This window comes from Hesperophylax consimilis, chromosome 7 (genome assembly GCF_061612785.1).
Source record: "Hesperophylax consimilis isolate HC1 chromosome 7, BYU_Hcon_1.0, whole genome shotgun sequence".
Lineage (NCBI taxonomy): Eukaryota > Metazoa > Arthropoda > Insecta > Trichoptera > Limnephilidae > Hesperophylax > Hesperophylax consimilis.
The window spans coordinates 40,054,792-40,076,836 of record NC_142842.1 but is presented as its reverse complement, the minus strand read 5'-3'; the positions used below and the strand labels follow the sequence as shown (position 1 = coordinate 40,076,836).

Sequence of the window (22,045 nt, the reverse complement as noted above, 5' to 3'; positions counted from 1 at the left end):
ACTGTACAAACACATTTATTAAATAATAAATACAGCTTTCTTACAACTAGGATTCATAATAACTAGTGACCTACATCTAAGACTTATTTCTCTTTTATTGTACGAATCAATCATCGTACAAATGAAGGTATATTTATCAAAAACTAAGCATGGAATTTTTTCCTCAACAATTCAACTGTTGACTGTGGAACTTCGGTGACAGTCAGAAAAAACATAATTTATTTCAATATCATAAATAAGCTACACACATCGAATAAAAATTCGTTCCAGACTAATATTTAGCGCAAGCGATTCTGAACTTTTCCTTCATACAATTGCTTTATACATGGCTTAATAACTTTCAATAGGTAAATTTCATCTTTTGAAAGCAATGATCCCGTGATTTTTCACAGGTGTGTACAGGTAATATCATAATGTTCAAATATTATTATGAAAGCATAATATAGTAAGTCATTCAAATTATTAATTATTATAACAATTTTTATTTTTATATTTTTGAAACAATTTAATTAATTAATTAATTAATTAAAAATTTAATCACGGTAAGATTGTAACATTATTGCTTTGCAACTGGGGATGTTCAATTTATTACCGGTCAATAAAGTATATATGTCCGTCATAAAACAGGTAACTAAAGAAATATACGTTTCATGAATATGATTTTTTATTTGGGTTCTGGTTCTGGTTCTGATACTGAGCCTTTGCTCTTTTAAAAAATAATGATTTATTTATATTATACCAGAGGCGTGCTATTAAAATCTTAATTAATACGTTTCGCTCCTTCAATACATTATTTTGCATCGGTTTTACTTAATTTCCTACAATATTGATATGATCAGTTCACAAAAAAAATGATTGTAAAAACCATACAATTTTCAAATTTTTTAAAATACTGACATTACAAACTTCATATTTGTGATTTTAAGATGGTTTTAATATACCACATAGGGGGTTTTAGGTTACGCGCTAGTAAATGAAAGAAGAATTTATTTATTAACGGACCAAGCCCAAACAACACCTAACATTTTGCATGTAGAAATGTTACAATAAAATATGCTATGACTAAAAAAGGGCACAAAAACAATAGAGATAATGTTAAGTCAAGACAGGAACAAGGTTTTTATATCAAGAGTCTGGATAATAGAATATCAGCGAGCCGATGTACACAGGATGTAACAACACGTACCCGAAGGATTTTAATCAGCAATTCCTTAGCATATTTGAAGCAAATATGTAGATGTCATTTTGCTGTCCGATGATTTATTTTTTCACATTGCTGTACGTCGCGACGGATCACGTGATACGCGCTCTGTTTCTTATTTTACCGTGCTGCTGGAACGAGACGGAGTGAGTTTTACACGATCATGTAAGCTGTACCTAACTACCCAGTGGCGAGGTGTGATGGAAAAATGTGTTTTTGTTGTTTTGTTTCTAATTGGAAAAAAAATATCATCGAGCAGCAAAACTACATTTACGTTTTTTACTTTAGATATGCTCAGAAATTGCGGGATGAAATCCTTTGGTTATATCCTGTTACATTCGTATATTACATATCGGATGGAATGATAAAAGGAGTGCATACCAAGACAGTTTGGTCCATTTCATATTCTGCCTACCACTGCAAGGAATTTATAATAAAGGAAATATTTTTATTCTTTATGGGATGTGTGGGATTGCACTCACCTCCCTACATCCTGGAATAAAGAAGTTATTATTTATTATTTATGATATTTGCAGTTATGAATTCAGCTAATAAGTACATTACAAGTATGAACACAAAAAAACACTTACTTTACTTCATCTCTGCCTATCCCTGCATAACACGCGATAATGATTAATTTACGTTCAAATTACTGGTGTTCTAAATTCCAGATGACTGTTTTATAAAAAAATCTAAAGAAGCTCCATTCTCGTTCTTGAATGGCAATAAATTAGTCCATTTCTCGCATGTCTAAAATATGCTTACTCGCAGAAAACCGCACTGGTCCGCGGTCGTTAAAAGTTTACGATGACCCCCTCTCCAACATATCTTTACTCACTGCTAGCCAGTGCATACAGAATAAACGTTTTAGTTTCTCCATTGAAATGGTTTTAAACTGCTAGTTTTAACATAGAAATTCTTTTGCAAACCAATTAATATAATAACAAAACGTGTAAACTTTCTAAAGCTTCCACACAAAATTATACACCACAAATTTTATTCCAAATTAACACCACGAAGAAAATAAACAAAAAGAATAATACATTTAATTTATGAAAGCCTACCGCACTAATGCAGGATATTTTTCTCCTTTACCGCGAACATTAAAAAATTATAACGCCATACACGCTCTAATAAATAATGATTAATGATCCGATTGAACGCTATAAAAAAGTTCTGCCATTATTAACCGTATTATTGCTACAGCTCCAACACGGAATCACAATTGTTTACTCCCGTTCGTTGTACACAGAATTTGGGTGATGATTATAAGGATGTTGTTGACATATTTAACGCATCAATCACTAAATATAAATAGGACTTATATAGCAGAACAACAAATCTAATTAAACAAACTTCCCTAGTATAGCTCTGCTTCGATTTATTTAATTTGTTTATTATACTATTCCTAATCTACTATTTTTTAAACATCAACGATGTAAATATATCATAAACAATAATTGCATGTCTCAGTTAACCCCTCCAGCGTTGTAGGGTCATATATGACCGGGCGTCCATATTTTATAAGAGTATTTTTATCGTTTTTTCTGTTAAGCCGAAATACATAGATAATATTTGAAGTTAGAAAGAAAAATAATAATAATTCTTTCTAGTTAACCTTAAATATTTATACTGGATGCCATTAATAAAATCCTAAAAATAGACAAAACGAATAATTCGTTTTTCGCGTCACTATCGTAACAATCGGTTCAATTTGATTTTTTATTATATGAACGAGTTAAAAGTGAAATCACATTTTTTTTTAAATTCCCCAAACAAAACGAATGTCTTTTCGAAATATTGAAATCTCTCATTTTTTCTAAGATTGGAGTAAAAATTTAATTAAAAATGTGGCTAGCGTCTTTGTCAACATTTTTCACGTTTCATATTAAAATTTTCTTATGTAGAAAAATTAATGTTTATTTTAAATGCGTACACCGGAAATATAATTTTATCTAGTTTATAAATCAGTACATATTTTTACGGAAAATTAAAAAATTAGATGTACATAGCACATTTAAAATACACATAAAACATTGTAAACTGAAAAAAGTATTAAAGGGTTAAATAAGCATAAGAGAATATTTAAAACATTTTTTTAATAACAATTATTGTGTCATATGGTTGTACAATAACACCAGAAAGCATAAAATAAATACAATTATTTAAGGTTATTCAAGTAAAAGATACAAGTCATACAAAGCATATGAGAAGACTTAGGTTAAATAAATATTGATTGATAAGATATGATAGCATTGCATTCTTGTACCTACTTTCCGTACAGTTAAATAGATTCGGCACATCCGCGTTTCTGTTAATGTGATGAAGCCTTTTATTTTATAGAAAGCAATATCATGTTCCAATCAGTATGTCATCAGCACAGGTGACTATTATAAATTTGGTGTACTTTTGTTTTCTAATTTTACCCATTTAACTTATGTTTAATTAATTTAATACAATTTATATAATTACTTTTTAAACAATCATTTGAATATGTTTGGGCATTATGTCATTTTGTTTTCTTACTAAAATAAAATAGAAAAAATATATATTTCAATGGATAGTTGTTATACTTCAGCTTAGCAATTATTGTATGAGAATGAGACACGTATCGGGTAATTAAGGTATCAATAATCTTTACTATAATGTTCACTTTATGTCGTAATAACTATAATATTCTAGAAGCTTTTGTGAACGTTCAAAAGGATCTAAATTATTTTTATTTTAAACCCTTATTAGTCCCTTAACAAAAGCTGTATATTCTGACAGGAAAACGAAATTCGTTATTTTAATCTTAATTTTTGTAAGGGTCGTACTGGTAAAATACGAATTTTAATAGGGTTTAACATTTCAACACCAGCTTACGACAGAAGAGCCCTTAACCTCTGTAATGTCGACCTCCCGCGACCTTTTACTCCTTAATGTGCCAAATCGCCCATCACCCGCCATAAGCCGTCTGACACTATTTTATTAATAACTCAAACGTTTTTGCAAATTGATGTTTTTGTAAATTGTACATAAGTTTCTTTATATATTAAAAAATGTACACATCTTCTTTATGTATTTTTCCCAGGAAAGCTACTTATATTTAGAGAAAAGTTTTCCTCTCTAATAATATAAAAATATATATTACAAAGAAATGTTTTATTTTTTATTTATTTATTTATTTAAACGCCCATTGGGCTTTTACATACATTGTTATTAGTGTTATTACATTAACTATGTGACATTGAAAAGTTTACGTACATATATAAATAAAATAGTTATTATATCTGTAGTACATAAATGTTTTACAAATAATACAGAATACCATTATGGAGAACAGTTTTTTTTTTTCTTTTTTTACTTACTTAGAAAAATAAATGGATTGAAATTAATCAGCATTTATAGGGACTTAAAATCATATTCGAATTGTTATTTAATTTAAATGTGAATGAATATATTCTTAGGTTGTATTATATTTTATAAAAAGCGATAAAAGTGATTAAAAAATAAATTGCATTAGAGTATGTCGTTAATATATACAGTTCATTGGCTTTGAAATTAGTAAATATTTTTCACTTTGACAAAAAAATAAAATTTTAAAGTTAAAATGAACATATTTTCACTTGTCGAAACGCCAGTCTAGAATAAAATAAATTTAAATTATTTCTTTGAATTTATGTTACAAAGTACAATAAAACGTGGGATATTTACGGTGAACTGCTAGCGAATCCGCGGTGGCATACTACGGGTACAAACGTCAGAAATCCACGGTGGATTTCTTGGCACAATAAGGGTTAATATTGTAAAAGTAATTTGTAGAAAAATATATCAGCGTTTATTCTAGAAAGCTTTACAAAAGAAAAAAAGATATTATTTTACCGCTCTTAAAAAATAATTTATATGCTACCAATAATACCCGTTATTACAACTTGATAAAAAAATAACGTCTTCTAAAATCTAGTTGCCAGGCGAATGAAAATAAATTAATTATGTTCAAATTAATGAGTTATGAGAGAAGACGTTGAATTATGTTCATAATACAAAAACAAGCATCCATAATGTGTTCATTTTAGTATTTTAAAATTTCTCTGTACTTTAAAGTGTACAGCAAAAGCAGGGTTGCCGTCTGTTAATAAAAATTATAAAAAATATTTAATAAAATTATATTTATACAGAAAGGTTCTTATTGACTGAGAATAGGTTTTCATTTCATCTGTTTGTAAATTTGTTTGCACGTTCCGTTTCCGTTTGAAAACGGTGACCGTTTTTTCCGAAAAGTTTCTTTTTTAAATTTGAAATTGTTGTGTCTATTTGGACTTACTTATTCACATTTTTTTATTCAATATTAAAGTACCTACCTATCTGCCTGAAAAATGTTTGAAAAAATAATGGTTATTGAGTAAAATTGAGGAAAATAAAAATAAATTCACACACAAAATTACAAAATGGATTAAACAACAAAAAAGACAATATTACCAAAATGTCATAACATAAAATAAAAATAAAACCTACACGTAACACACAAAATAAACACACATCACTCACAAACACACAAGATTATATATTAAATGTATTATTTTATCTTATATTGTACATTGTATTTAGATTATATTTTCATATTATAAAATGAAGGCCTCAGCACGGGCAAGCCACCCAGTGAGGCCAACATTACTGGAAAACTTTGAAATGTAAAAAAATATTGAACCAAATAAAATTAAAAATAAAAATTAAAATTGACGTTTCTTTGGAAAAATTGTATTAAAATGTCGTTTTAGAAATAAAATAAATATTTATAGTTTTTTGTGAAAATAAGTGGGCAGATATTTAAGTACCTAATTACAAATCTTTTTGATTTTAGAGGAAATTTTGTTAACGATTTATTAAATAAGTGAAAATTATAAACATATTTTTTTATAGCTGAAGTCTAGGGTTCACTGAACTACTGGTTTATCTTGAACACTTTAATGGAATATGTAAACAAAATTTATAGGTTATTCTGAAAAAATATTAGGTATCGTATTTTGTTTTAAATTTATTTAAAGCAAAGGAGTTATTTGACAAGTTTCAATAAAATCGGGTAAAAAAAGAACACCTTTTTAAAAAATCGTTACCGACTAAAAGAATTTATTCACGAGATGACAAGTATAATAAATTAAACTGAAGTGTGACAGCCCTGAGCTTCCGACTGGAAGTACAAACAACTTCCTACAATATCCGACCACAAATGGCCGAGATCCGGTAGCGGTGACAAAGGAAAAATTGTTCTTTATGGCCGCAAACATCTTGAGGGAAAATCTTCATGAAGAATTCGAGTGGAATATTCATGGGAAGAATGATATGTGCCGGTTAGATTTGTCTCAATAAAGGGTGGCGCGTGGGAGAATATTTATGGAGGCTTATATCACATTTGATTACACAAAAACAAAGCGCCAACAGAAAAGGAGCAAGTTATGACGGAAATAATTTTCGAGTACGTCGTTCCGTTAACCCAGATAATATTTTTTGGCAGTTTATTTATTGAGAAAAGGAAGACAACACAACACGAGAATATAAACAATATTATTTTAAACTAGTAGTTCTGTAAACAGTAGTCCTTGCGTCCGAAAAAGTATTTTTCTAATTTTTTTCTTATTTAATACACCTTTGCCAAAATTTCCTCTTAAATCAATAAGATGTGTAAGTCGGTACTTCAAAAAAATTTAAGTAGGTACCTACGTACTTACTTAATTACGTACCATATTTGTTATGTAACTTTTAAAATTTCAATTATACAATAAGGAATTGTAACATTTATCCAAAGAACGCTTCTATCTTTCACCTCAAATCACTCTCCTAACATGTCTAGTTATTTTATAAAAATCACCTTTCTAGAGAATTTCCTGGTTCACACGCTGAGTTTTTCAGTCTAACAGTTAAGAGTTTTGCACGTTTCGCAGTCGTAAAGTATATTTATTTAACTGATATACTATTACTCCTTTGTTCTAGGTCCACCAGGTCCTCCAGGGAAGAGGGGCAAAAAGGGAAAGAAGGGAGACGCGGGGGAACCGGGACCAGCTGTAAGTGTATTAAACATTTTATTATTTCTTAACATATACATCTTTACGATCCGTTTTCTCCTGGACGCCATTTCCTAGCGCAAAACTAGTACCTAGCGTTGATACGGTACTGAAGTAATAAATAATAACTTCAGAGTTGAATATATTTTGATGTTTTTCCAATTCAACTTTTCCTCAGTTTTATGTTCCGCTCTGAATGAGTTAAGGTTATTGTTTTTCTTTATTGCGTCTTGTAAAAAGTTTGATTTATTTAAAGGTTATCGCGTTTTACAACACTTTATTTTTTATGGACAGAATGAGTTCACAGTGCTGTGAATAACCTTCACTTCTATGCAGTGATGTTATTCGATGTAAGAAACAACAGATTTCGATAAAAAAAATCAATCCGGAAACCATTTTATTTTTCACTGTTGCTATATTATATTCTCATATAATAATAAATGGAAAAGCACTAATATTCGATTCATTAAAATAAAGTAACAAAAATATGACACAAGGTGTCCATGGTAAAGTGCACTAACTTCGGGACGTGATTCTAAGTGATTATTATACAAGCAAAAAAAGATTATAACTTTTTACAAATTACAACGTTTTATGTTAGTTTTCAGGTAAATAAGTAGTTAGTATGGAAAAAAAATTATGTTCTAAGAAATTTGAATGGAAAAAAAACAATATAATATCGAAAAAAGATAAACGTCTTTTTTACTTCTACCATCATGTAGAATCATCTCCCTTGAACGCTTTACCCCCGGACACACTGTATAAAGCATTCAACAATGTTATAAAAATAAATATTTAATTACAACATAACTCTTTTCTCAAACATATGCCTTTACCAGTAAGTCATTTACCAGTACACAGTACATTTACCAGTACACATTTGCTGGACGCCAAAAGTTTATTTATGAAGATAGATTTCCGGATTTTTTTCTCGAGGGTTTCCGGAAACCCGTATATGAATCTAGTTTTGCTTAAAAAATATCTAGATAGACTCTTATTGTATTATTGTTTCTAGTACTTAGATATTAAATTTGCTGTTAAGGAGGATGATGATCCTTATTAAAACAAGTAACATTACTTTTGCATGCTTATTTTGATATATTATTTGGCAAATTTATTTTTTGTTGCATTTTTTGTTAAGCAAATAATTTTGCTTTTTTTCAGGGATCTACAGGGGCACCTGGCAAGAACGGATTTCCGGTATACATACTATTTTATTTCTTGTTTTTCATTTACACTCTTAACTAAAACCCAAAAACTAATTTCCTGAAAAAAATTTTTTTTTCTAATTTCTTTTTCGTATGAAGAACAAATAAAATTTGTGTTCTCACCAAAAATTCCACAAGCAAAAAACTGATTGCATTGCACCCTTAAATTACAGGCCACGAAAGGTGAAAAGGGCGAACGAGGTTACATGGTAAGACATTTTCTGTTCGCCCGGTGATTTGGTTTGTTTTGCTTTAACTAACAGGAGCTATTTTGTACCAACAACAACTCGAATTCTAACAAAACAACACCCCAAGAAATGACATTAACCCGTTTAAACGTATTTTAGATTAATCCCTAGTATCTACTTACGTAGTATTACTTCTAACTTGTATTTTGTTATGTAGATAGTGTTATTTGTAACTGGTTTTTCGCAGGAAAAGTGCCTTTACTTGATGAACCATTTTTTTTATCTAAACTTGGTAGTTTTATGTTTTGATTGACTAAAGGGTATGAGGTGTAATGAAGCTCTAATACCAATGTTGATTGATATACGCAATTGAATGGCGTGGAATTGACAAAACTTGGAAAAAGATGGAGAGGTTGAATGTTAAATATCGTGAGTCGTTTGTGTGGTAAAAAGTATACCCGAATTAAAATATTCAATGGCGTTCGCTTACATAATTATATGAAAATTAATCAATATTGTCTGGCATGCTATTAGGTAGAAGTAGTAGTTGGGAACTTCCAAGGAAGAAGAGATGCCTATCCTGCTTTTGCAATGAGCAGCAGTTGGAAGAGAAATAACTCTTAGAAAAATATAAGGATATAAAATGATTCAAAGACGTCTTAAGGGGTCCAGCGCTACTACTACTGATTATTTTATACCGATTTTTCGAACACGGTTACGTTGTTGATATCCAGACCACTATTGATGATGCAGTAAATTAGAAATCGACATACGCCGGTAACACTGGATGTATGTTATATGAATTGACATTGGTAAATGTCAAACGGCTACGTAAAAGTTAACAATGGGAATAATTTGACATTGGAAGTCAGCATGTACTTTTTGACACTAAAAAGATATTTAATTAGTTCATGAGATCTTCAGTCATAATTCGTAACTAACTAATTTTGTTTCTCCAGGCTGGAACGGAATCATCGCGTCTTAGATGAATTAATTTAGTCTATGGATCATACATGCGATTTCTTTCAATTCTAAGAGCTTAGTTAGTTCACCTCCATTCATTAACAAGTAGGTTATTTTGCGTAATATTAAAAATATTATCCAAAAAGTTGTGCACGCCGACTTATCTGACGCCTTGGAGGCCGCGCTTAAGGCAGCGGCTTATGTCTACAGACTGTCAGAATCATATTCTGACCGTGCTCGCAAATATCGCTAACTGACTATAAATGAAGTATTTTGTATTGATATAGGGATTTATCGATCATTCGTGCTAGACCTCAAGCAAGACATGGCACAAAGATGATTTAGGCCATGGGGGAAATCATGACCCTCAATACTTTTTTTAAAAATATAATTTATGAAATTATTTATCCCAGAGATGTATGAGTGTGAATGATCCAGAGAGTTTATTGAGTTCAGAACTCTCAATCGTATTTTCCCACGTAGTGTGTGGTGGCTGGTTCATTAGTCAGTTGAACGGTACTCAAAGTAAGTAGACTAATAAATTTAACAGAAATCCCTTATGTAGTTCCCACTAATATTCGATGTTTTCTAACAAACACGCAAATCTACAAACATTGCACATAATAACAAACATTGGGATAATATTTATTACTATAACAACACAAGAACATTATATTTTATGAACACAGGCTATGAAAATTTACATAATTCAATTTCATATACCTGTTATGTTTTCGTCAGAATAGAAGCTAAAAAATAAAAGAATTTTTGAAAAATCATGGTTTCCTGGTTATGTGATTTAACAAAACTGTACCATAGAAATAAATGTTTATAACATGGAAATACCGAATCACATTTCCGTGCTGCTGGTATTTTTTTCTTGCCGGTAGGTTCATGTTTAGGGCATTTATTTTTATTTTGTAATTATTTTTATGTGTAATTGCGACGTAAATGACGAGATATTTCTATGCTCCTGGTATTTCGTTCCTGTCGACAGATTCTAGTTTTGACGTTTATTATCATTCATATCTAGCGCAGACCGGTAAAAATCACGGACAGTCTAAATTCTCGACAATTCAGTTCCAATTTTGAAAATTATTTTCTGTGAAAAATGTTATACTATAGGTAGGAACATTATCGCTAGTCCAAACAAACACTTTAATTCAAATTATGACACTTTAATTCAAAGCAAAATTTCTAGAGTTCTTTGAACTGTAGTTACAGACAGACAATCACTACCGAAATCAATATTTTTCATTAAGGCGATGCACTACGTCGTGTAATATTTTAAATTGAGCCGCTATCAATAAGAACCCTTACGTTGATGGCGATAAGGTTTAAATTCCCGCTTAACACTATCCGCCTGTTTTGATTTATGCAAGAAAAAAACATGGCCAAAAAGTTCCTTTTATTTTATTTTTTGGATGTTCAGGCATGAATATTTTTTTTTTTTCGATCATTTTATAAATAACTTAATTTGTCACATTATACAATAAAATCATAACCGAAAATGGGTTCGCAAGTAGAAAATTTTGAACTTTAAAGCAGTTTTCATAGGCCTTATACATTATTTTTTTACTGGGCTTATAAAAAGAGTTTCTCTAAAAAATATTCGATTATTTCAAAGGCCAAGATGTATTCTACTCGCAGTATTTAATTAAGCATCTGAAACATTTCTAGGCGACCAAATTTTCAAACCAAAAACACATGATTTTGCATTACTACGTATGGCATCGCCTTAAGTGCTTTTGAATTCCTTAGGAAAATGATTTTAATTAGGTTACATAATTTTAGCAGACATTTTAGTTCTATAATGGAAATGCGTGGCTTACTTTTGCAGCCCATTTTAAGTACGTGTTTCAATTATGATTGTTTCGAGTTTCGTATTTCTTCCATTCTCGAATTACACCTAAACCTGACCTGCAACGATTACCTAGACATATATATTATAGATAGTAGGTATTAAAAAATATTATTTCTTACAGTTTTTATTCGTAATTTTAGCCTTAATACCCGGTTATGCTCAACAATACCTCATTTTCAGAAATATTTTTTTTCTATTTGAAAAAAATAAAAAATATTGATGGAACGATATTTTTTTTATTTGCTATTAAATATTGTTTTAAAAACTCCATAGCTCACGATGGATATAATATTTCAACTACAGCCATTTTAGTCAATGAATTCAGCAGAAAAATCCAGCATTAATTGTGTTGGCTTACAAATTCCAGATAGATTTTTATTTCTTGTAAATTTCAGATCTCCTAAATAATAATGATAACTTAGGTAATTAATATTCAACGATTGCTATTGATTAAGAAACATTAAAGCACTAGTCTGTTATTTATATATTTCAGGAACATAATTTCGAAGCGTGCGTACCTTTAATATCAAGATATCAAAACTAAGTTTTCTGTTAAACCCTTTTACAAAACGGAACAGATATCGTTTAATATTGTTTACCGCATATTTGTTTAGATATTTTATTTAGCCAAGACATTTCAACAAGGGCTCGCGGGCCATACGAAATAGAGTCGCGGGTCGCGTTTTGCTCAGCACTGGCTTACAAATAGATTATCTCTGTTTGTAATATTATTATTAGGTACTCAATAGATTATTTTTCAAGCGAAAACAAAAATAATACCTAGGTACTTGGAATGGTTTTTGGAAAACAATAGTTACACATTTTTCTTATATACAGAAAACTGTATCTTCAATGATAGAATGAATGATACCAATGCGAAGATAAATTATGACTATTATCCCTCCACGCAGCAACTGGTACAGGTGATTTGGGTCATCAATGTCCTATGACACGATATCTCCTAATTGAATCATTGTGGCACCACACATCCCGAACAGTGTTAGGAACACTCGGCACATCTCTTTCATCTTCACTGAATGGTAGAAATTATCTCCACTTTATTGGTACGAGCCGAATGATACTTTTTCTCGTCCAGGGTTGCCACAACACTATAGGAAATGCGTACGATACACACGAGCGGGTGAAACGAGGGACGGTCTAAAAAATACACCTTTCTGTACAGGCCGACACTTTTGATTCGGCGGCCTAATTCAGACTCATTCAGTTCAGATAAAAACCCTTTCAGTATGGCTTGATATGATCGTGCGTTCAGGACAAAACATATTAAAAGGTATATATTGGTAGTTTTGTTACATTTTCTCAGAGAAAAAAGCCAAATGTAAGCCCTAAGTTTGAAAATAAAATATTTCTGAACTCAAGAGATTACCTGCAAGCAGAAGTGGTTCCTTGATATGTGCTTTTGTGCATTGCACTGCTTGTCTTCGGTCTTCACATAACTTACAATAACATATGTGCCCCAGTCATCGATATACGACTGTAAGCTCAAGTCATAATTCCCGCCTGCTATCTTTTAGTACAAGACTCCCGCGCAAGAGCAAACTCTTGTGCCTATTGTGCGTATTTCGATGTGCACAAAACTTTGGTTTACAATAGGTACTACTGGGACTGCTCAGTCAATCGGAGAAAGATCACGCTCATAATGGCAAGGCATTCATCAGAGCAGTAGAAACTCTTGGAAAAAATGATTTTGATGATTTCATTTTTTTTAACAAATAACTTCTCGGTTCTCCTTAGTACATAGAATCTGGTTCAATTTCATTACTAATTTACGCTACAATTTTCCTTCGTGATTTATGCCATCGATATTTTGTTATTACATGACCACTTCTTACTTTTCTTAGATGTAATTAAATAATTTAACTGTGTTTTACAAAGTAATCCATTCAGTATTTAGGGCGACATCTTTATTTACACATAGGCGGCCATACCCCGTGCGGCGCCCCTGTGCCTAGTTTTGACGACGTCCACTTTTATATTCTTCTTATAGTCTTCAACAAAAGACTCTTCTTTTATCACGATTGACGCGTTATATCCGTTACTTCCATTGTGTCGTGTCGAGAGAATGCCCCGATATTAAGTCCTAATAGATGTTCGATGTTATTATGGTGTCCGAAAACCCCAAAGACTTACATACATGGCAATAAAATGAGACTTCTTTACGAGCGTATCATGTTACAAACTCGTAACTCTTTCCCTTTGAGGATCTCAAGTCTTATTCAATTCTATAATGGAGGACATTAAAGCGGCCAATGCCAATGGTTTGGTTCATACAGATACTTAGAGTCCACAGTACCTAATATACATTCTCATATTCTCAGCAAGACAGACAAAGTCTCGACCAGTGTCTTACTAAAATTTTTACCGGGGCGAGGGATTCTGAGTATTATCAACACATCTGGTGCCGTGACCAGGAGCGTCATAGTATTCAACTTCTGACTCCGACACCTTGTACAATTAATTCTGAGAATTAATTGAAGGCTTCGACATAAAACGGAGTACAGATGATTATAATCACATATTGTATACCTCTACTCTCGTGGTGCGCAGTTGTTGCTTGGATTATTATTTGTTGTTTAGGGGCTACTTTAGGATTTGAGTGAGGAACTGCAAGGCGAGGCAAGTGACTGATACACTCTCGTGCTCTGCCTCATATAACGGTCTCGTCGATTTTCTGTATAGATTGGGCATACCTAATATAAACTGGTTGGTGATAGTCTTCCTTGAAATAAATTTAGAAAAAAAAAACCTTTGGGTTACAGTTGTATAAAGACTACAAGGATTTACTTACAATTTTTTTAAATGTATGGTCAAGTATTGGAAATCAGTTTGGTGTAGATTTGCTCTTTCACGACTATTTACGGAGAGGATGACGTGTAATGGTTTATTGCATGGTTAAACTGGGATACTTAGATTCAGATTACATTATTTTGAAACGGAAGTTACTCTGTTCCAGGGACTCGGTGGAATTCGAGGCTTTCCAGGATTTCCGGTTTGTCTCACCATATTATAATTAATTAAAATTGGTCTCGCGGGGTATAGTAGCCTACAGAATGGTTAGATCTCGGTGATTTGATGATATTATCGGTGATTTGTGAATAACTATTAGGTAAAATCATTTTAGGTGATGGAGTGTTCCGAATATATGGATTCTACATCGTTTAGTATATATTTTGTTCTGGCTATAGAAATCATAATTGTTTCTTTTTAGATACCTACCAACTCTTCATAATAATATTTTGTATTACATCTTGTATTATACACACATAAAATATTATGCACTCTAAATCTAACCTGACCCATGCAAGACTAAACTGAAAAATAATTTTCAAATAATCCCTTGCTAACACATTGAACCAATAATTTGATTTAAAAATTATAAATCATTTTCCACTAATATATATTATCTTTGATAACGGAACAGTTTCACACTGTTGCGGGAATCTCCATAGTGGATGAAGATGCTGGTAGCATGGTGAAACCGGTCCGGTGTCAAATAAATAAGTGGATTAAAGTTATAAAGCTTTTAAATCATTTTATTACAAAGGAATAACACAGTGAATTAATAGTTTCAAATATAGAAATATTCCATTAATATGAAATCCCCACAATATATTTTTAATGCATTCTTACTTGTTATGAGCTATGAATACGTATTATTTTATTTTGGTGTCTTCTGCAATCTATCACTTTTGCTTCCTTAGTGTATTTATGTAGTGTCTATTATATTTGAATATCCATTTATTTTGTCTTCAGGGACCAATTGGCCTCGATGGACCTAAGGGAGATCCTGTAAGTATTTATACATTTTCATAAATAAACAAGAGTACCTAACATCATTTTTTTCCAAATTTCCTAAATTACGTCAATAACGAGAGTTTATTCAATCGCCAAAACAAATATTTTATCATCATAAATAAATTAAAGATATTCCCAAATATCGATAGATTTGTTAATTAAGAGTAAAATTATTGTTAATTTGATGTTTATATTTTCAGGGAAGACCAGGAGACAAAGGACAAAAGGGAGAACTAGGGAACCCAGGATTTGACGTGTTTTCAGCTGTGAAGGTAACAATAATATTAACAAAACAAACGGAGAAATTCACAATTAAATGAGAATTAAATCTAAAAATGCCACACAATTGAGAGATAATATCTCTTGATCTTATTATTTCAGATGGTTTTTAATTTAGTGCTAACCCTTTCGGACCGCAGGTATATTTAAAAATTCATAGATCTCAGAATATTTTCATCCCAATGGAGCGAATATAAAATGGCGGTTTTCGTTTTCCAAATTCTGGTTTTGCGCTCTATTTTTTTATCGGATTTTAGCTACTTGTTCAGGCTGAAGCCATTTTTACATTTTTTTATGTGAGTTGTTTTAATGATGTGTGTGTATTTTTTTTAACTCAAAAGTGTTACCCATATTACAGCTCATACATTAACGTATTGGCCATACTAAATTCGCTGTAGACAAACAATATCATCCAGTGAGGTTGTTTACCTAGTAACTCTCACTATCGTTTTTTTAAAGAAATTTTCGGTATCTGAAAACTCATTTTGAATAATGAATGTATTTTAGGAAGTAACAGAGCATGATAAACCTTTACAGGGCGTGAAAAGATCAGTTACAACTCTCCGTGGCGGGACTCTAGGCTACGCGGAAATCGTAGCAGTTAAGGTACTTCTAATTTAACCACCGTAGGAAAATCGTAGACTTGAAACCATAGATTTTATCATCTTGTGTGCTTTAGTTTTATTGTGCTGTTCCGTACTTGAGCTGAATCGAGTTGGTTTCTTTGAATTTACGTTGTATTATTAGGTTTTATTTCTTCTTTATTATTTGACTTAATGTTGTGTGTAGTTAGCCTTTGTATGTTCTCTGGTGTTTCTCGTTTAACTTGGCAAGGAGTTGTAAGTTGTAACTGTAATGTTGTTATTTTGCAATACTGTTTTGTGTTTGTTAGATCGTGCTTTCTCAGAACAACAACAACTCTAGATTTGGGATAAATTATCTCTGTTTTGTATATGCCATAAAAGTTTTCTGGAGTAAAAAAATAACGGCTTCGTTTTTTACTTCTTTCATCAATATTACAATTATTCAAAGATAATACATTGAAGCAATTAAACCTTAATTCTTCATTAATATAATATCTAAATTCCTCTATTTTCTACACAACCATTATATTTACAAAGGGATAAAATATTTTTAATAGTCTTCCGGAAGAATTAAAAAAAAATATGTATTTAATATTATTCAAGAAAAAATTAAAATAATATTTAAATGCTGAACTAACAAAAAAATTCAAGTAACTTCATTTCGAATCATATTTATATTATATAATGTTATCACATCCTGTAGGTACTATCATATATACTCTATGATATTACTTTTTACTCCTACATCAAACTCATGAGCCAGTTCTCTTCATTGGTGTAGAAATACTAAAAAAACATTGAACGTTAAAATGGAATATATTTGTCTGGAAAAAAAATCTTCTCGACTTTTATCTGTTAAATCAAATTGCCCACTTGCTTCTTCTGTAGTGAGGCAATTGCAAATCTAGATCGCTTCTCTCTTACAATTATTTAGCTTTAAATTTGTTGTTGTTGTTTTGAGTAGGTGTATATTATCAAGGTTTTATGTTGTTTTGTGTTTAATGTTGTTTTGTGTTGTATGTTGGTTTGTTGTGCTAAGTAGTCACTGCTTTTTAGGGCCTGCAAGCCGCTGGTCACAATATTTCAGCCCAGACGATTATAACTCTAAAGGTAAGTGTAGTTGTGTTTTTTCTTCATTTTCTGCTATAATTTTATACCCTTTGTAACGGTTTGTCATATTCATATCGTAATAAATAATCTTTGATCGAATGGTATTAATTAAATGGCAGCCTACTTGATTTCTTTTAAAAATAGTATCATATATGTTTCAAATGATCGCTCTGGTATTCATGTCCCATTCAGTGGCGGCCAGCTAATATGTGCTCCCGAGCGCCGAACAACCAACAAGATTTCCGACATGGCTAATCACAATACGAAACTCGGTTCGGTTATAATATCTCATTCAAAAGGTACCTACTTATTAAGCGCGCTTAACTTGCAGACCGACTTTGACTTGTGCCTATGTTCGTAGCAGTTCGTTTTCGATTGCGATCCAAAATTTAACTGCTTTGTCGCATATTCTGTGGAACAGTCGAAAGCGTGGGTCCATACCATTACATACTATTCTTTGCAAATAATACCATATCAAGAACGGCGTTCGGAGTTTTACCACCACATCAGAAGGAACGGTTTATTCAGTAGAAAGTTAAACTAAAACGCGTATGTTTGATATTATTGTCGATATCGTTGTTTCAATTTACCATCTGCTATTTTTCAGCGAATGTTACGCTTCTTCGATACAAGCATACAGGATAAAACTTGTCATTAAGAGATGAGTGATGGTCAGATTACTTATTATCAGTTCAGTCAGTACTCGCCGTTGCCAGGCATTGTCTCTTGAATTTAAAACTTTTCTTACTCTGAGAAAGTTTTGAAGTTTAATTGCAGGTTATATCGATCTTGTATATCAATTATTAATAAGGCATATCAATTGCATGTTATACTAATTTATGATTACTTTTGTGTTTGTTCAACGTATAAATTAAGAATGAGTTTGAATGTGGAATACATTAAGAATAATAGGTCGAGTTTTGAAAACAAAGTGATAATAAAAAATGCCTGTCCACCTAAAACCTGAACTGATAATAAAATAAGAGTGCAAATCTGGATCGAAGAAGTTTACTCGATCATTTAACAAAACAATGTATAACAAAGCTTGTAGCTCTGTGCATGTGATCAATTGAATAGTTTATTTTGTTTTACGTGTTTAATTTACGATGTTGATTAAGTTTGGACAATCAGCGGTGTTACTGATGTAACTCACCTTTCTGAAAAAATAAAAAAACATAATTCTTATCATTTACATTTACAAAAAGTTTTGAGCTTAAAGGTTTTAGGAAAAGTTGACATCAGAATGCAATTGAATTCAGGCTACCGTGCCTAAGTTAAACACCATAATGAGCTATTTAATAAAAATCGATACAGGTCAAATTTCCCAGAACATGATTTCAATGTGACGCTTAAAACGTATGACTTCCTAAATAAAGTTCAGTACCTAAAAGGTAAACTCTGTGCAATTTACGCCCGCGACGATTTTTCAAAAGCTAACGGCGCTTTATCAATTTTACAACTTTTTTATAGTACTTGTTTATTAGAAGACTTTCCCGAGACTGTGAAATTACTAAAACTTTTGTGCACCATTCGTGACCTTTGGAATGACCTCAGTTGAAAGCTAAAGATGTTTCTCAACGTTAAAAAGAATAAAATCTTTTAACACGTTGAGCCAGGACAGACTGAACGCACTATCAGTGTTAAGCATTGATAGAGGTCTTTGCTAAAAAAAATGAACAGAGAATAGAACTTCTTTATAAATAGGTATGTACCTTTATTTAATTTATTTTATGACTTAATGTTGTAATCCGGTGAACCCCCACATATTTTGACCACCGGCCGCCACTGGTCCCATTATAGAATTCATAAAATTTTTAAAATAAACTAATATAATTCCACGGACTGGAGAACCTACCTAGTCTGCTTTTAGCTTTTTGGAAGTAGGTACCCACCTACGTAGTTCTAAAGCCTTCAGGCTTACAAACTGCCATTACGAATCTTTAGACATTTATATTCCTGACTTTATTATTATTAAATACCGTAATGTTTAGATTAAAAATACGAAGTAAAGTAATTAATTCACAGTCGTTCTTACTAGGTATTCCTGTTCTAAGGCGGACTGTAGATTTTTGTACGGGTTTTACGTCATGTTTTCATCTTCATGTATGTTGATTTCCACAAAACAAAAAAAAATAATAAAAACTGTTAATTTTTGTTGAGATGATTTCCGCTTTTTAATTTTTAACTACGTTATTATTTAAAAATATTATAAACGTAGGTAACGTGTTTACTTACGTTCTAATGAGTTCTAATTTTCAAGATTTTACACATTTCAGAATAATTTTGCGTTTGAAGGTATCATTTTATTTGCTTTTCATTGTGTTTATCTCCTTCCTGTTTAATGTAGCATGCCTTGTTTTTAAGCAGATTTTTTCATCTCCGATATGTTTATATTAAATTTTATCAATCTATTGAGTTTTTACCCATAGTTGAAAAGTGTAAATTTAAAAAAAAATACAATTTTACTCTTACTTTGAACGTCTTATGTAAAATTTCATCAAGAAGTATAACATTATGTGGGAAAAATCTTTTTTTTTTTTAAATATCAAGTAGACAATCAGTCACCTTACTCATAGATCACCTTACCAAATCAAGTGTGCAAAATTTCTCCATTCCCGGAATAAAACTGTAGATTTGTATAAAAAAACAAATCAACCCCGCCACATAAAATCCTCTTTACATAATGTAGATTATAATAAATTTATGTAGTTACCTAGGTACTTATCTAGAAGTAATGGGATTAATGTTTTAGGCTTTGATTTTTGCATGTCCGTAGTAGTCTGTGTTATTTTTATTCTATATGTAGTATGTGTATATGTATGTTTATTCCATGTTGATTGTCCATTACTCTATTTGACATTTCATATTAGCGAAGCCTTATTGGCCAAACAGGCCAAGTCCATTAAATCCATTAAGCCTCGGCATTATCATTGACTCAGCCTTCGCGGTCAATCGAACGCCAATGTTATCTGATTTATGACTTAACTTTTATCAGCCTTCAACATTATGTCACGATGCTATTTGTCATATAATTACTGTGTGCGCATTTCTAAATACGCCAAGATACAACAAGACACGTGAATAATCATGCGTTTGGTTTGATTTAGGTTTTGGTTCGTAGGTGCAAGTCATATCGATGTATGTCCCAATAAAAGATGATATACTATTTTATTGACTATCTGAAATAACTGTGAATTGTTTAAAAGTCTCTTCCTTTAAAAAAAGGCAAGGAGACGCACAATGTACCAATTAGGAGTCATTTAAGTTAACTATTTTAGTTTTTTTTTTTTTTTTTTTATAATTTTTTTTTTTTTTTTATTCACATTTAAACCCGCTAAACTACTTATGTAGTTTGTCAGCAGTTAACTATTTTAATTGATTTTCTCGTAAACGATTTTCATTCAACTTTTTTTAACATATGCGCTGCCAGCAGTTTATCTACCACCTACGAACTGCAGTTTCTGTTGGTAATTTGATAGCAATAGGAAAAGGCGTTTATACATCATTATTGTATTTTTTATGTTTAGAGAAAGTAACTGCAGATTAATTATTAAATAAAATTCTAAGTAAATATAGTGTCCTGATGAAGAAAGCTTTGTTTTTGAAATATGTTGATATATGTTTATTAAATAGTGGTTTGGAAAAGGTGGTTTTTTCATTCAATTAAAATAATGCCACGAATTGAATTTTCAATTATTGACGAAATTGTAATAATTTCTCTCAACAGTGCATTTTCTTATTTTTCAATCATTTAAAGCAACTGATTTTTATAGTTGTTGTAATTGATAGTTTGTTGTAACCTCGCTATCTTTCAAATTAACAACGCATGCATGTAACCCAAAGAATGTTTACAACGAAGTTCTTAGCAATAGGTTCACATTTCGTGGCACTAGGTCCAAGTTCAAATCAGCCTGCAGATTAAGCAAAAGAGGTAAAATATGTAAACCATTCTTTATTAATTCAATATTTCGCAATTAGGGAGAGCCAGGAGAACCCGGGCCTCCGGGACCGCCGGGAACCCCGGGTCCCGAGGGACTCCCAGGAGGAGAGGGGAGGGCCGGGACCCCTGGAGAGACCGGGACACGGGGAGAGAGGGGTCTCACAGGACCCGCTGGACCCATCGGACCTACAGGAATCAACGGGCCCATGGGACCAAAGGTAAGACACATTCGTCGACTTTGTATTTTGTGAAAAAATGTTAGTTAAGACTCTTTTCATATTGAACATTTTGGAATAATCTCATGTTTTTTTTTATTTATTTTATTTTATTTAAACGCCCATAGGGCTTTTACCTATATTAATGTACATCTTTATTTTTTTAGCTATACAGATAACATTAAAAAAAATCAGTGTTAACAAAATACAGGTTACATAAAAAAGTATCATAGTTAACAAAATATGTTACATAAAATATAAGAGTTATCTGACAACCTCCGTGGTCGAGGAGTAAGGCTTTCGACTAGCAATCCGAATGTCGCGGGTTCAAATCCCGGCGTGCGCAAGTAAATTATGTTGTGTTATTTCAAAATTTATTAATTAATCGTTGTAGATAGGTACGTTGCCCTGGTGTAAGACCACCGTTCAGAATTGAAAGGTTGCTTGAAATGGCTTAAGCTGTGTTTGGTGACCAGATCTGAATACTCCCTGCCTTCCTCTTCCCCATCTTCTTCCCTTCCCGACTACCTTCAGCCTCACAACATACCCGGATTGAGGATGCCATAGCCTCACTGGCTCCAAATGGTTGAAAGAATTTGGGACTCTTGTGCAGTATTCACATAAAAAAATAATAAA

The 22,045-nt window shown here is 31.7% G+C and overlaps 1 protein-coding gene across 1 annotated transcript in view; it reads left to right on the top strand.

Annotated features, from left to right (window-relative positions):
- LOC149422763 (uncharacterized) overlaps positions 1-22,045 on the top strand; it is a 138,379-nt gene that overhangs the window by 79,951 nt on the left and 36,383 nt on the right. Inside the window, exons 3-9 of the mRNA XM_089634002.1 lie at positions 7,172-7,242; positions 8,407-8,442; positions 8,624-8,659; positions 15,240-15,275; positions 15,482-15,553; positions 16,098-16,166; positions 21,233-21,412. Coding sequence (XP_089490128.1) covers positions 7,172-7,242; positions 8,407-8,442; positions 8,624-8,659; positions 15,240-15,275; positions 15,482-15,553; positions 16,098-16,166; positions 21,233-21,412 — 500 coding nt within the window. The remainder of the gene's footprint in view (positions 1-7,171; positions 7,243-8,406; positions 8,443-8,623; positions 8,660-15,239; positions 15,276-15,481; positions 15,554-16,097; positions 16,167-21,232; positions 21,413-22,045) is intronic.